Consider the following 13,859-nt stretch of genomic DNA (forward strand, 5'->3'; position numbering starts at 1 on the left):
GAAGCCTAGCTGTTCTGTTCCAAACCATTTTCCGTGTTTCCTAAAGATAGAGTTATGGGAAAGGTCACATTTAGTCCCTGCCCTTTGCCTGAATTTCGGTTGCCAGTGGTAAGCCTCAGGCGGGATGCTCACATACTCACATTCATGTTGTTCATAGGGTGGATAGCTCAGCCGCACGGAGATCAGGATCAGGAAGATGAATAGAGGCCAGGCCACTTCAAGAAACAGTTGACACTGAGTAGGAAACAAGACAAAGCACTGTGAATTAAACAAACATGGATGCCTAACACTATTGAGCATTTGGAAATCCATGAAAAGATGAATTAAACAATGAACCTACTTATCCGGCCTCTCTTACCACGCTCTAAGCTTTAATGATATTGAACTGTTTGTAGTTCTCACCTTATACACCTTACTATTATTCCATACCTCTGTGTTTCCCCTAAGAAAGGGAAGATGCCTCCCATCCTGCTTCATCTGGCTCACTTCCACTCACCCTTCAAGACTCAACCAGGCACAATTTCCTTTACTAAAATCTCAGGCAGAGCGGGAAGCCCTTCTGCTGTGCTCCCAGAGTAACCCATGAATCCTCCTCCATAACAGTTTCCCTGAGCCCCTGAAATCCTGTTTTTGTTACTGGCTTCCTCACTACAATATGAGCACCTGAAAGCAAGCACTGGATCAACTCATCTTTGCACCTCCACAGCCTTAGCACAGTGTCAGGTATGTTATGACCATTTGGTGAAAGAAGACTGTGCAAACTGCTATGCTAAATACAAACCAGCTCAGCTCTAAAGGAACAAATGAAGTTGCCCCCTGTGGGGCTGAGAAGAAGGCTCCAAAGGACAATGGAAAGTCACACTCAGTTCCATGTTGACCTGTGTGCCATCAGGGCTGGAAATATCTGGGAAGAGTGCAAAGTCCTTCCCCATCCGTCAAAATCCAGTCACCATCTTCTCCAATGGGTTAGATGACAACTGAACGTAAGTAAGTGTTATTCACTGGTTAAAGCAATGGGGTTTCTCTAAAGGAAATCTGCTTCAGTGAGCTACCAGGGGATAAGTAAGCACAGGGACAGGATAGAAATCATGAGACATAATCTAACTGAACCTGTGGTGTTCAGACAGCTAGTTCCACTGCCTGAAGCCTCACTCTATCATTCCTTTCAGCTCTAGACTCCAATGTTCTAATTAGGAAGAACACCAAAAGCCCAGGAGAGCCTCGGGGCCTTGTGGGTGAGGGTAACTACAACTGTGTCTTCAGAGACATAAAGCCATGAGAACACAGATATGAAATCTTTCCTTTTATTTAAATAGATTTTTTTTGATCCCCAAGTCCGTATATTTTTATTGCGGAAAATTTAAAATTAAAAAAATACAGAAAAGTAGAAAAAAATAAATATACATCACTGTTAATCCTACTTCCTGGAGATAATCCCTAGTAAATTAAGCTAATAATGGTTCTCCATTAATATTTCTGTCTTTCTTTTCTATTCATACATAAATAATATTTTTTCTCTACAAAATTAAGATTATACAGCATATATAATCTTATATTTTGCTTTTTCATTGAATATCATACTGGGAGTGTTCCCCATGACATATAATATTCTCTTAAAATATAGATTTTAATGGCCACTTGATACTCCACACTATGAATAGATCATAACTAATTTAACCTTGCTTCAGCTTGGTTTCATTTTTTATTTGTTGTTGGATTTCTGGTATTTTAGATTCCAAAGACCTTTGATATGGTTATACATTAAATTCTTTTTTAAATCTTCTTTATAGAAGGAAATATATGGATGACAGCAGTGGATGTCCTAGGATGGTAAGAACACGTATGGGTGATTTTTTTTAAAACATTTCCTGTGTTTTCTAAATTTTCCATAATGAGCATGTATTACTTTTTTTTTTTGAACAAAAAACACTGCTACCATATAACTATGAAGAATAATTTGCTCTAGATAGCACATCAGGAAAAAACAGACACATAGGTCTTTCTTTGGAAGAAAGCATGCTATCTATGGGATTTCCAAGACCAAAGATGGGCTGGTCTTGCTAAGTATTTCTGTAAATAATCCCAAAGAAGCAACACTCAGTGTTGCTTTCAAATGACATTCTACCAACTGAGCTGCAGGTCCCTTCTGCGGCTCCCCAGGTACCCTGAGCCTCTATCAGCACTTGGCACAGCAGGAGTTTCTCCCCTGGTGTCACCTTTTTCTCTCTAAGCCTGCCTCAAGATAAGGGCTTTAAAATGTATGTTGAGCGAGAGAATGAACTGGAGTTTACAAAACAATAAGGCTGGAAATGTAAGTCAGTTGAGCCCTCTAGGAAAGCAACTTAGCCATATGTATTCAAAAGATATGTTTATCCCCTTTGACCAAAGAATATTCCTAGGAATTCATCCCACAGAACTAAGTTTAAAATGTCAAAAAGCTACATACATTTAGTTATTCGTTCATTTAGACAGTATAATTGGAAAATATTGGAAACAACTTAATTGCACAGCAATAGGGAAATGATTAAATTATGGCACATCTACTTAACCTTATACAGTTATTACAACAATGTTTATGAAACACATATACTATTAACCATATAATAGTAACTGAACGAAGCAGAACACAATTGTATGCATTCCAAGCTTACAGCTAAATAAAATCACTTACAAATATTAACAAAAGGGAGTACAACTTTTAAAAAGCAGTTTAACTGTGAATAAATTCAGAAAAGAACTCCAAAAAATAAAACCAAAATTAAAGAGTATGAGTAAGATAGTCATCAACCTTGAAGCTCTGAAACTGCCATGTACACTTTGGGGATAAATAGTAGCTACCACTTATTTAGAGTCCAGTGTGTAACAGGCACCTTATAAATGGATTATTTCATTTAATCCTGCAAACAACCCTGAGAAGCATAATCATCTCCATTTTATATGTGACAAAACTAAAGCTCAAGGAAGGGTAAGTCACAGAGACAGTCAGTGGCAGGGTTGAGAGGAACAGCTAGTTTTGCCCAACTTAGGAAACCAGTGGCTCAGCTGAGAAATAACCCCACTAAGTCATGATCAAAGCATATCAACAGGTTCCACAAAGGTAAAATAAGCTCATGGCCTACAGATTTATAATAGTGACAGTCAATATTGAGCACCTACTCTGCACCGGGGATTTTATATACACCTTGTCTCTAATATTTAATTTTCACAATAACTCTGTGAGGTAGCTGGTATCATTAGATTGGGGCAGGTTCTGAGCCATAGCCTGGTAAAAGAGTGTACCAGAGTTTGAACCCAGGTCTACTGACTCCTACATGCTTTTGCACCCCTCATGCTGCCTCTCATAGAGCTATGTTCGGGACATATACCTTTCAAGACAGCCACTTAAAAGGAGTCCGGTGTTCACCAGCCCTCCTAGGCACTGATCTGACTCAATGAATCAAGTCTTAGGTTCCTTAACATCTCTGCAGTCCCACATCTAGGACACTGCAGGGGAATCAATGCTCAAAATATGTTGATTGACTGGGGGAAAAAAAAAAAAACAATGGATCTTTCCCATGGTACTGACAGCAAAGAATACAAAGTATATCTTGCAAATCATTCCCAGCAACTGGGTGTAAGCAGATTAGGCAAAGAGGTAAGAACGAGACCGACAATAATAATGATGGCTAACACTTAAATAGGTCTTACCATGATGCATCAGTGCAGGGCTTCCCAGGTGGTGCTAGAGGTAAAGAACCTGCTTGCCAATGCATGAGATGTTAAGAAAGGCGGATTCGATCCCTGGGTTGGGAAGATCCCTTGGAGCAGGGCATGGCAACCCACTCCAGTATTCTTCTCTGGAGAATCCCATGGACAGGGGAGCCTGGCAGGCTACTGTCCATAGGGTCGCAAAGAGTCAGAGACAACTGAAGTGACTTAGAATTCATGCATCAGTGTTCTCAGTGCTTTACATATGTAAACTCAGTTAATCATCAAACAACCCTGTTAATACTATTATAAATCCCATTTCACAGATGAGGTTCAAGGAGTTAATAAATGTGGATACAAATTTGGTAAATAGTGCCAGAATTCAAAACCAGTCCAACTCAAGGGTGTGTTTTAAACCACTATGTACCCCAATCTCCTTATCCCCTGCCCCATTACTAGAGTATCTAGATTTTTGATCCTTATAAGCCTTAGTGAGCTGAGACACTAACATGTATTAATGAAGAGACTGTCTCCAAGAGACAGCACTCAAACCAGAGAACTCATAAAAGACACAATTCTACCCATGCACTTTTACTCTGAACTTCTAAAATGATTTCTGTCACTGAACACAGAATTTGCCTTCTAAACTCAGGGAGATGTTCCAGGTTTTTCTTTACCAATAGCTTCCCTCTTGAAACTTAATTTGACTTCTGGTTCCACATATGGAATGCCATTTTGGTTGCACTTATTATCAAAATCAGATTTCATCCCCCATTTCTAAACAGCATTTTTACTTCAAGTAGGCCTTCATAAATAGCTTGGAAATAAGACAACACTTTATGGTTCAGTTCAGTTCAGTTCAATCATTCAGTCGTGTCCAACTCTTTGCAACCCCATGGACTGCAGCACACCAGGCTTCTGCAACTCCCAGAGCTTACTCAAACATGTCTGTTGAGTCCGTGATACCATCCAACCATCTCATCCTCTGTCATCCCCTTCTCCTCCTGCCCTCAATCTTTCCCAGCATCAGACTTTTCAAATGAGTCAATGCTTTGCATCACGTAGCCAAAGTATTGGAGTTTCAGCTTCAGCATCAGTCCATCCAGTGAATATTCAGGACTGATTTCCTCTAGGATTGACTGGTTGAATCTCCTTGCTGTCCGATGGACTCAAGCGTCTTCTCCAATACCATAGTTCAAAAGCATCAATTCTTCAGTGCTCAGCTTTCTTTATAGTCCAACTCTCACATCCATACATGACTACTGGAAAAACCATAGCTTTGACTAGACAGACCTTTGTTGGCAAAGTAATGTCTCTGCTTTTTAATATGTTTTCTAGGTTGGTCATAGCTTTTCTTCTTGCTCCTTTCTTAAAAGGAGCAAGCGTCTTTTAATTTCATGGCTGCAGTCACCATCTGCAGGGATTTTGGAGCCCAAGAAAATAAAGTCTGTCACTGTATCCATTGTTTCCCCATCTATTTCCCATGAAGTGATGGGACCAGATGCCATGATCTTAGTTTTCTGAATGTTGAATTTTAAGCTAACTTTTTCACTCTCCTCTTTAACTTTCATCAAGAGGCTTTTCAGTTCCTCCTTCACTTTCTGCCATAAGGGTGGTGTCATCTGCATATCTGAGGTTATTGATATTTCTCCCAGCAGTCTTGATTCCAGCTTGTGCTTCTTCCAGCCCAGCATTTCTCATGATGTACTCTGCATATAAGCTAAATAAGCAGGGTGACAATATACAGCCTTGACATACTCCTTTCCCGATTTGGAACCAGTCTGCTATTCCATGTACAGTTCTAACTATTACTTCTTGACCTGCAAACAGATTTCTCAGGAGGTAGGCCAGGTAGTCTGGTATTCCCATCTCTTTCAGAATTTTCCACAGTTTGTTGTGATCCACACAGTCAAAGGCTTTGGCATAGTCAATAAAGCAGATGTTTTTCTGGAACCTTCTTGCTTTTTCGATGATCCAACAGATGTTGGCAATTTGATCTCTGGTTCCTCTGCCTTTTCTTAAATCCAGCTTGAACATCTGGAAGTTCATGGTTCACGTACTGTTGAAGCCTGCCTTGGAGAATTTTGAGCATTATTTTGCTGGCACATGAAATGAGTACAATTGTGTAGTAGTTTGAGCATTCTTTGGCACTGCCTTTCTTTGGAATTGGAATGAAAACTGACCTTTTCCAGTCCTGTGGCCACTGCTGAGTTCTCCAAATTTGCTGGCATATTGAGTGCAGCTCTTTCATAGCATCATCTTTTAGGATTTGAAGTACCTCAGTTGGAATTCCATCACCTCCACTAGCTTTGTTGATAGTGATGCTTTCTAAGGCCCACATGACTTCACATTCTAGGATGTCTGGCTCTAGGTGAGTGATCACACCATCATGATTATCTGGGTCAGGAAGATCTTTTTTGTACAGTTCTTCTGTGTATTCTTGCCAACTCTTCTTAATATCTTCTGCTTCTGTTAGGTCCATACTATTTCTGTCCTTTATTGAGCCCATCTTGCATGAAATGTTCCCTTGGTGTCTCTAATTTTCTTGAAGAGATCTCTAGTCTTTTCCATTCTATTGTTTTCCTCTATTTCTTTGCATTGATCGCTGAGAAAGGCTTTCTTATCTCTCCTGCTATTCTCTGGAACTCTGCATTCAGACGCTTATATCTTTCCTTTTCTCCTTTGTTTTTTGCTTCTTTTCTTTTCACAGCTATTTTTAAGGCCTCCTCAGACAGCCATTTTGTGTTTTTGTATTTCTTTTTCTTGCGGATGGTCTTGATCCTTGTTTCCTGTACAAGGTCATGAACCTCCGTCCGTAGTTCATCAGGCACTCTGTCTATCAGATCTAGTCCCTTGAATCTATTTCCCACTTCCACTGTATAATCGTAAGGAATTTGATTTAGGTCATACCTGAATGGTCTAGTGGTTTCCCCCACTTTCTTCAATTTAAGTCTGAATTTGGCAATAAGGAGTTCATGATCTGAGCCACAGTCAACTCCTGCTTTTGTTTTTGCTGACTGTATAGAGCTTCTCCATCTTCGGCTGCAAAGAATATAATCAATCTGATTTTGGTATTGACCATCTGGTGATGTCCATGTGTAGAGTCTTCTCTTGTGTTGTTGGAAAAGAGTGTTTGCTATGACCAGTGCATTCTCTTGGCAAAACTCTATTAGCCTTTGCCCTGCTTCATTCTGTACTGCAAGGCCAAATTTGCCTGTTACTCCAAGTATGTCTTGACTTTCTTCTTTTGCATTCCAGTCCCCTAAAATGAAAAGGACATCTTTTTTGGGTGTTAGTTCTAGAAGGTCATATAGGTCTTCATAGAACCATTCAACTTCAGCTTCTTCAGCATTATTGATTGGGGCATAGACTTGGATTACTGTGATATTGAATGGTTTGCTTTGGAAATGAACAGAGATCATTCTGTCATTTTTGAGATTGCATCCAAGTACTGCATTTTGGACTCTTTTGTTGACTATGATGGCTACTCCATTTCTTCTAAGGGATTCCTGCCCACAGTAGTAGGCATAATGGTCACCTGAGTTAAACTCACCCACACTTTTGTTACACACACACCATGGTTACATACTTTTGAATCTTACTCTATTATGAATTCACCTCCCTCCATGCCTGCCCCCACCACAGAGTGGAAGAAATGGAGAGGAACACTGTTTTTGTAATGGTGCTTCTTAACAAAGTCAGAAACTCAGAAACCCTATTTCAGATTGGTATTAAGATTAAACTTCTGATGATTAAGTAAATAGCTACCCTGAACTGCTCTGGGGACTTGCCCTCTCCTTACTCCTCAGCAACAACATGGGGATACAATGCACAAGCATTTCTAGAGCAGGGTTCTTCTCAACTCTTGACACAGGGGGCCAGATAATGGTTGTGAGGGGCTCTCCTATGAATGGTAGAATGTTTCCCCCATCCCTGGCCTCTACCAGTCGACACCAACCACCCCTAGCCAGGACTGTAACAACCAGACAATGTTTCTAGACATTATCCAATGTCCCTGGGACAGTAAAATACCACTAGGCTACTTTTAGAATTTGATAAGGTAACAGGATTCAATGGGGAAAAGAAACTGATGAAAATATGGAAGACGATTCTGAGAGGTAAAGAAGTGTACATGAAACAGTGAGTTTCCCAAGATAACAGAAAATTCATCAAAGCAATGGCACACTCTAGGCTCTGTCAGCATCACAGCGAACACTTATCAACATACACTTCAATTAAATTAAACTGAAATCTTGAAAGATCAAATTAGAGGAATGCTGAAGGGAAAAACAAATATGAAAGCCAGGCCTATCCTCCCAGAACTGTAAGGCCTCATGCAGTGACAGTGGATTTTTCAATTGGTTTGATCTTTGGAAGGACATCTGACCATATATGTCAAGGGCCACTTCCCTTTGACCTAGTAATCATACTCCTGAGATTCTGGCCTAAGGAAATAATATAAAAATAAGAAAAGGCTATATGTATAAAATCTTTATAGTAACTTACTTAAAGTTACTATAACACGAGAAATATCTCAGTGTTGGCAATAATGCATGAGGTTATAAAATGAAAACGGCATGGATCCCTGTATTGGTACCAGGAATGTCACTGGCATTATCCCATGGTAGATTTGGGGTCAAAACTTCCAGTCCCTCCTCTTAATGATGTACTAATTTACAATACTTCCTTCATCTATGAAACAGAAATTGTAATGAATACCTCTCAGGATTTCTGTGAAAATCAAGAAGATAACAGGTACAAGAGTACTTTCAAAAGTATAAAACACAACCTACACATCAAGAATCATAATTATTATAATATGAAGATTATTTGGAAATACGCAACATACATGCCATGCTAAGTTGCTTCAGTCATGTCTGACTCTTCATGACCCCATGGACCATAGCCACTCAGGCTCCTCTGTCCATGGAATTTTCCAGGCAAGAATATGTGCCCTCCTCCAGGAGATCTTCCCAACCCAAGTATCAAACCCGAGTCTCTTGTGTCTCCTGTACTGGCATGTGGATTTTTTACGGCGAGGCCACCTGGGAAGCCCAAAAACAGAGCACAAAATGGTACATGTATATGCTTAGGCTGTCATCCTTCAAGTCCTCTCAATGCCAAGGACCACACAATCTGACCCTCGTCATTATGACCTACCTACCTCAGGGACTCCTTTTGCACATTATATAAAATTCAACTGTCCTTCGCCAGCTCCATGACCTGACCCTGCCGACTCCCAACTCACCCGCAGCCAGTCTTCCTTCAGTGCCACTGGTGCCCCAGTCCCTTGGCTCCAGGACATGCATTAGGCACGTGGCCTTCACACCCTGTCTCTCTGCCCGGAAGCCAGTGCCTGGATGGCTGAACTCCTGATCTTTCCCTGGCTAACTGCTGCTTAAACATCAAGGCTCTCAGCTTAAATGTCATGACCTTTCATTCTAAATTAAGTCCCTACCCACAGCCTAGTGGTAACTGACATAGTAGGACAGTTTTTTTTTTTCCTTCATAGCACTTACCACAGCTATGATATTTCTACTTATGGGACAACACGCTTCATATCTGCTTTCCTGGCTGAACTGTAAGCTCTATGACAGCAGGGATCCTGCCTGTCTGCTTCACCACTGTACACCCAGGACACTGTCTTACATGCAGTAGATGTTTAGTAAATATTTATTCAAAGGAAACAATAAATGGCTATTTGTGCTAATTGTCCTCATTCCATAGAAGGGGAAACTAAAAATCAGGGAAAATGAGTTTCCCTAAGCCATTAAGGCAGATAGTGGCCAAGCTGGAATTAGAATTGAATTAAAATCAGATAGTAATTAGAATTATTAGCTGGATTTGAACCAGCACTGCCAAGCCAGAACTAAGGACAGGGAAGAAATGTATCAGGTGAAACTGGAAGCTGGGAGGGAATGCTGAAAGTTTGCATGTACACTGTAAAATTCTCCAGTGGCTCTTAAATGAGGACTCAAGTTGTATTTATTTGATTGCTTATTCCTTGTCACTGAATAGTGCCCAAATATTGGTACTCTAAAATACGCAGAAATTAAAATTGTCTATTTCCTCAGCCACATGGCTAAACAGATCTAAGTGAGAAAATTAACAGCAAAGGCAAAAAAGAAAGGCCATACGGCCATATTCTGTCCCATCTGTTCCACAGGGACCTTGTCTCTGGCTCAGCCTAAAACCAGATGGGGATCCGGAGAACTCCGAAGCCCCTCACCTTTCCTGTCCCAAGCCCTGTTTGTGCTCACTGACCACCACCCACACAAGTTAACTGTTACTTTGGACCCAAACTGAGCTTTGCACCCCACTTATGCAACTCATTTTCAATGTATTCTTTGCCTAACAGGAGCAGCAGGAGCAGCGGAAAGCTATCCCTGGCTGATGGTCCCCATGAGTCTGCATAATGGGGGCACAAGAAAAGAGGTCCCCCAAATTCATTAGCAAATGAGGACACAGAGTGAACGAGCAAATGGCCACCTTTCAAGAAGGTGGCGCTGGGGTCTACTATTCAGCACCCAGCTCCTACATCTTCCTGTCTCCCTGCACGTGCGGCCCCTCTAGCAGGGGCGCCTCCTCAAGACCTATAAACTAATGGCCCATTTAACACATTCACCCCTCACTGAGCAAACGCTCGTTAAGCATATCCCCAGTGCCAGGCTATGGAGCCAAGCCAGTACATCCAGGATCTCTGAAGGGGAAAATTAAGCAAGGATTCTGTACACTGTAGGTGAGAACTGTCATGGAGCTGCTAACTCCTTCCCCTGCCTACAGGGCAGGGCATGTCCTGAGCTAACAATGTGGAACCAAGACCCTAAACAGGTTTCACTGTCTACAATCAATATATCTATAGATCCAAGCTATTTGGACTGGGAAATAGCTACAGCCAGCACTTGAGATCCATAGGTATTAAACCTCCTGTGCAGATAAGGCAAAGCCTGCTCAAAAGAACTTGTGCCTCTAGGGCCATCAGGAAATTGAATCTGGTGCTACTTCCATGACTGATCCACTCTGGACCCCCTGCCCCACAGCTGAAACCCCATTCCCATCAACTGTACAAGGGTCAGGTCAGATCTTTCCAACCCTGACAACCTAAACTTCTGCAACCTGAAATAAACCACCTTTTTTTTCTAGTTCGGCAAAACACATTTCCTGTAGACATCAGGAAGGGAGGTAAGGCAGACAAGCTGGCAGACGGTAGGTGTATATCTAAAAAAGTCCTTCTGTGTCAGGATGCTATGTCTTACTTCCCCTTCAATAAGAACTCTGCCACAGGGCCAAAAATTGCCTTTTATGAAGCCTGCCTATCTCTCTAATTGTGGCTCTTTTTAAACGGATAAGCAATATTGAGCAAGAAGCAGCAAGACTAACACACACTAGCCCAGTCTGGATGGCCCAATCCCAAGTTCTGTTCTGGGACCCTGTGCTCCGGATTCATTAGTTGACTGTGGGGAAATCCCTTCCCCGCTTTATCTGTAAAATGACAGGTTTGGGCTTGAGACCTTGCCTTACTAAGATGATACAGTTCTTTCCACTACTCACTGGCTAACAGACACAGCACAGCAAAGACAGTTCCCCATCACATGGGCTGCTGCCAACATGATAAGAAGAGACAAGGGACCACAGAGTAGCTAAGAAATGAGATTAGGAAATGAATACACCAGGGCCTGGGCACAGCTGTGGGAGGCGGGGACAAAGGTAAGGAAGAGGTCAGAAACTTCAAGATGTTGAGACTGAAGGTAGAAAAAATAATAATACCACTGAAGAGCAATCTGACATAGTGATTTAGAGAACCAACTCTAGAGTCAGATTATTTAGAACTGAACACTACATATGCCCCTGACTAGCAGTGTGAACCTCAGACAAATTACTTATATTCTCTCTGTGATTTAAGTTCCCCAGTTATAACACAATAGCATATTGTGTTATAAGGAAACAACAGTACTTTGTGGATCTTAAAAGGATTAATCTAGTTAACAATTCACTTTAGTGGCTAGTACATGGAAGTGCAATCTAAGTGTTTGCTTTTATTATATTTATACTATATATATATTATATACTGTTATATTTTAATATCATTATTATTATTATCAAGACATATAGGATGCATAAATTCTAGTTCCTACTGTCTCATTAAGTGACCTTGGGATTCAGCTCCCTACATATAATATAAGGGACTGAAAAGTCAGTGTTTCTCAAACTAGTATATATATACAAATAATATATATAATTTCATGAGGGATTATATGAGTTCTCTGTCAGAATTTTCAACACTTTGTGTTTTCATTTCAATGGTTATCTAAGGAAATATGAATAAACATACCTGGATTTTCTGAATGCCTACTTTACAACCAAGATCTGGCACAAGATCACGAGTCTAAGTTTCTATTTGTGTTTGCCATTGTGTTAGCACCAATATTCCCTGGTGGCTCAGATGGTAAACACGTCTGCCTACAATGCGGGAGACCCGGGTTCGATCCCTGGGTTGGGAAGATCCCCTGGAGAAGAAAATGGCAACCCACTCCAGTATTCTTGCCTGGAAAATCCCATGGACAGAGGAGCCTGGTAGGTTACAGTCTGTGGGGTTGCAAAGAGTCGGACATAACTGAGCAACTTCACTTTAGCACCAATATAATTGCAGTAGACCAATGAGAAAGGCACAGATGCAGAAGCAATTTGTGAATGATGAGACTGGACCAAATGAAAGCAAATGATAACCAATGAAAGTCGCTGGAAAAATTGGAAAGTCATTGGAAAACTGACTTGGAAAAATTCCAAAATCATTGGAAAAGTGTATGGTAATATACTGTCCAAACTCAAACAAATAAGTGTTCACTACCATAGTCACACTGTTGCCTTCAAACAGTGTCAAATATGGCTTCAAACAGTGTCAGTCGCCTTACTACATTAACAGTGTTAATTTGAACTGTACTGGTTCTGCAGTTTTGTTTGCACTTAATTTATAAGTCTGTATAGGTCATATGTTTCCATGACAGTCTATATGAATAAGGGGCTTATATCTAGTTTCACATACGTACATATTCACGTAACATTATAATAAAAAATGTTTAGTGAACATGAGGGGACTTTGACATATTTGTTCTTTTAAAGAAGGGCCGGCATTAGTCTAGTTTCAGAAACAGTGAATTAAGTTATCTCCAAGATCCCTTATGGCTCTTTGAGTCTAAAGAGGATGGTCATTTCTGTTGCAGATGTGTTACACTTCATGAGGACAGCCAAAAGGGGATATAGGCTTTGAATTCAGGAAAAAACGCAGGGCAGGAAACAGACATTTAGAAGTCAACTATAGAGAGGTGTGGCTAAACGCAGGAGACCAGACAGGATCTCTAGGGGTGTTCAGGGAGGAAGAAGCCAAGAGCTGATATCAGAGCTTCAGAGAAATCTCCGGGCCTTATAGTTTGTACCTTCTCACAGAAAAATATCATTTACCGAGTGTTAAAGATGGTATCGGAGAAGGCAATGGCACCCCACTCCAGTACTCTTGCCTGGAAAATCCCATGGACGGAAGAGCCTGGTAGGCTGCAGTCCATGGGGTCTCAAAGAGTCAGACACGACTGAGCAACTTCACTTTCACTTTTCACTTTCATGCATTGAAGGAAATGGCAACCCACTCCAGCGTTCTTGCCTGGAGAATCCCAGGGATGGGGGAGCCTGGTGGGCTGCCGTCTCAGGGTCGCACAGAGTCAGACATGACTGAAGCGACTTAGCAGCAGCAGCAGCAGCAGAGATGGTATTCTCAGGGTTCTTGAAAAGATCACTGTCTCATCCAGAAGTGAATGGCATAGTACCCTCCGCAGAAATAAAACAAATCCGTTTTGTATTCCTCCAGGCTCACAGTCCAAGCTGAAAGGGGGAAGTCCATACTAAAAGATTCAGTCTCTGACCTCTAAGAGCTGGGCCATGAACTCACTTCAACTCCACCACCCAGACCATTAGGAGCTCTTGAAGAGCCAAGCAGCCCCCAGGGCTGCAGCAAAAGTTAGGAGTAAGATGGCCAAGGGGCATGTGTGCCAGGTTCCAGGGGTCTGAACTTAGGCCTGGGCACTAGCACAAACCAAAGCTATGATCGCCACCTGGTTGCAAATCTGCCTCCTATGATAAGAGACAGGGCTAGCTAAATCAGGACCCCACCCAGTCCTGGG

General features: G+C 41.4%; 1 protein-coding gene across 3 annotated transcripts in view; it reads right to left on the reverse strand.

Annotated features, from left to right (window-relative positions):
• Window positions 1–13,859, reverse strand: part of ABCA1 (ATP binding cassette subfamily A member 1) — a 137,593-nt gene that overhangs the window by 102,242 nt on the left and 21,492 nt on the right. For all 3 annotated transcript variants that reach the window (XM_019966667.2, XM_019966669.2, XM_019966668.2), the window contains exon 3: window positions 141–234. In XM_019966667.2, coding sequence (XP_019822226.2) covers window positions 141–234 — 94 coding nt within the window. The remainder of the gene's footprint in view (window positions 1–140; window positions 235–13,859) is intronic.

This window comes from Bos indicus, chromosome 8 (assembly GCF_029378745.1).
Source record: "Bos indicus isolate NIAB-ARS_2022 breed Sahiwal x Tharparkar chromosome 8, NIAB-ARS_B.indTharparkar_mat_pri_1.0, whole genome shotgun sequence".
NCBI classification, from domain to species: Eukaryota; Metazoa; Chordata; class Mammalia; order Artiodactyla; family Bovidae; genus Bos; species Bos indicus.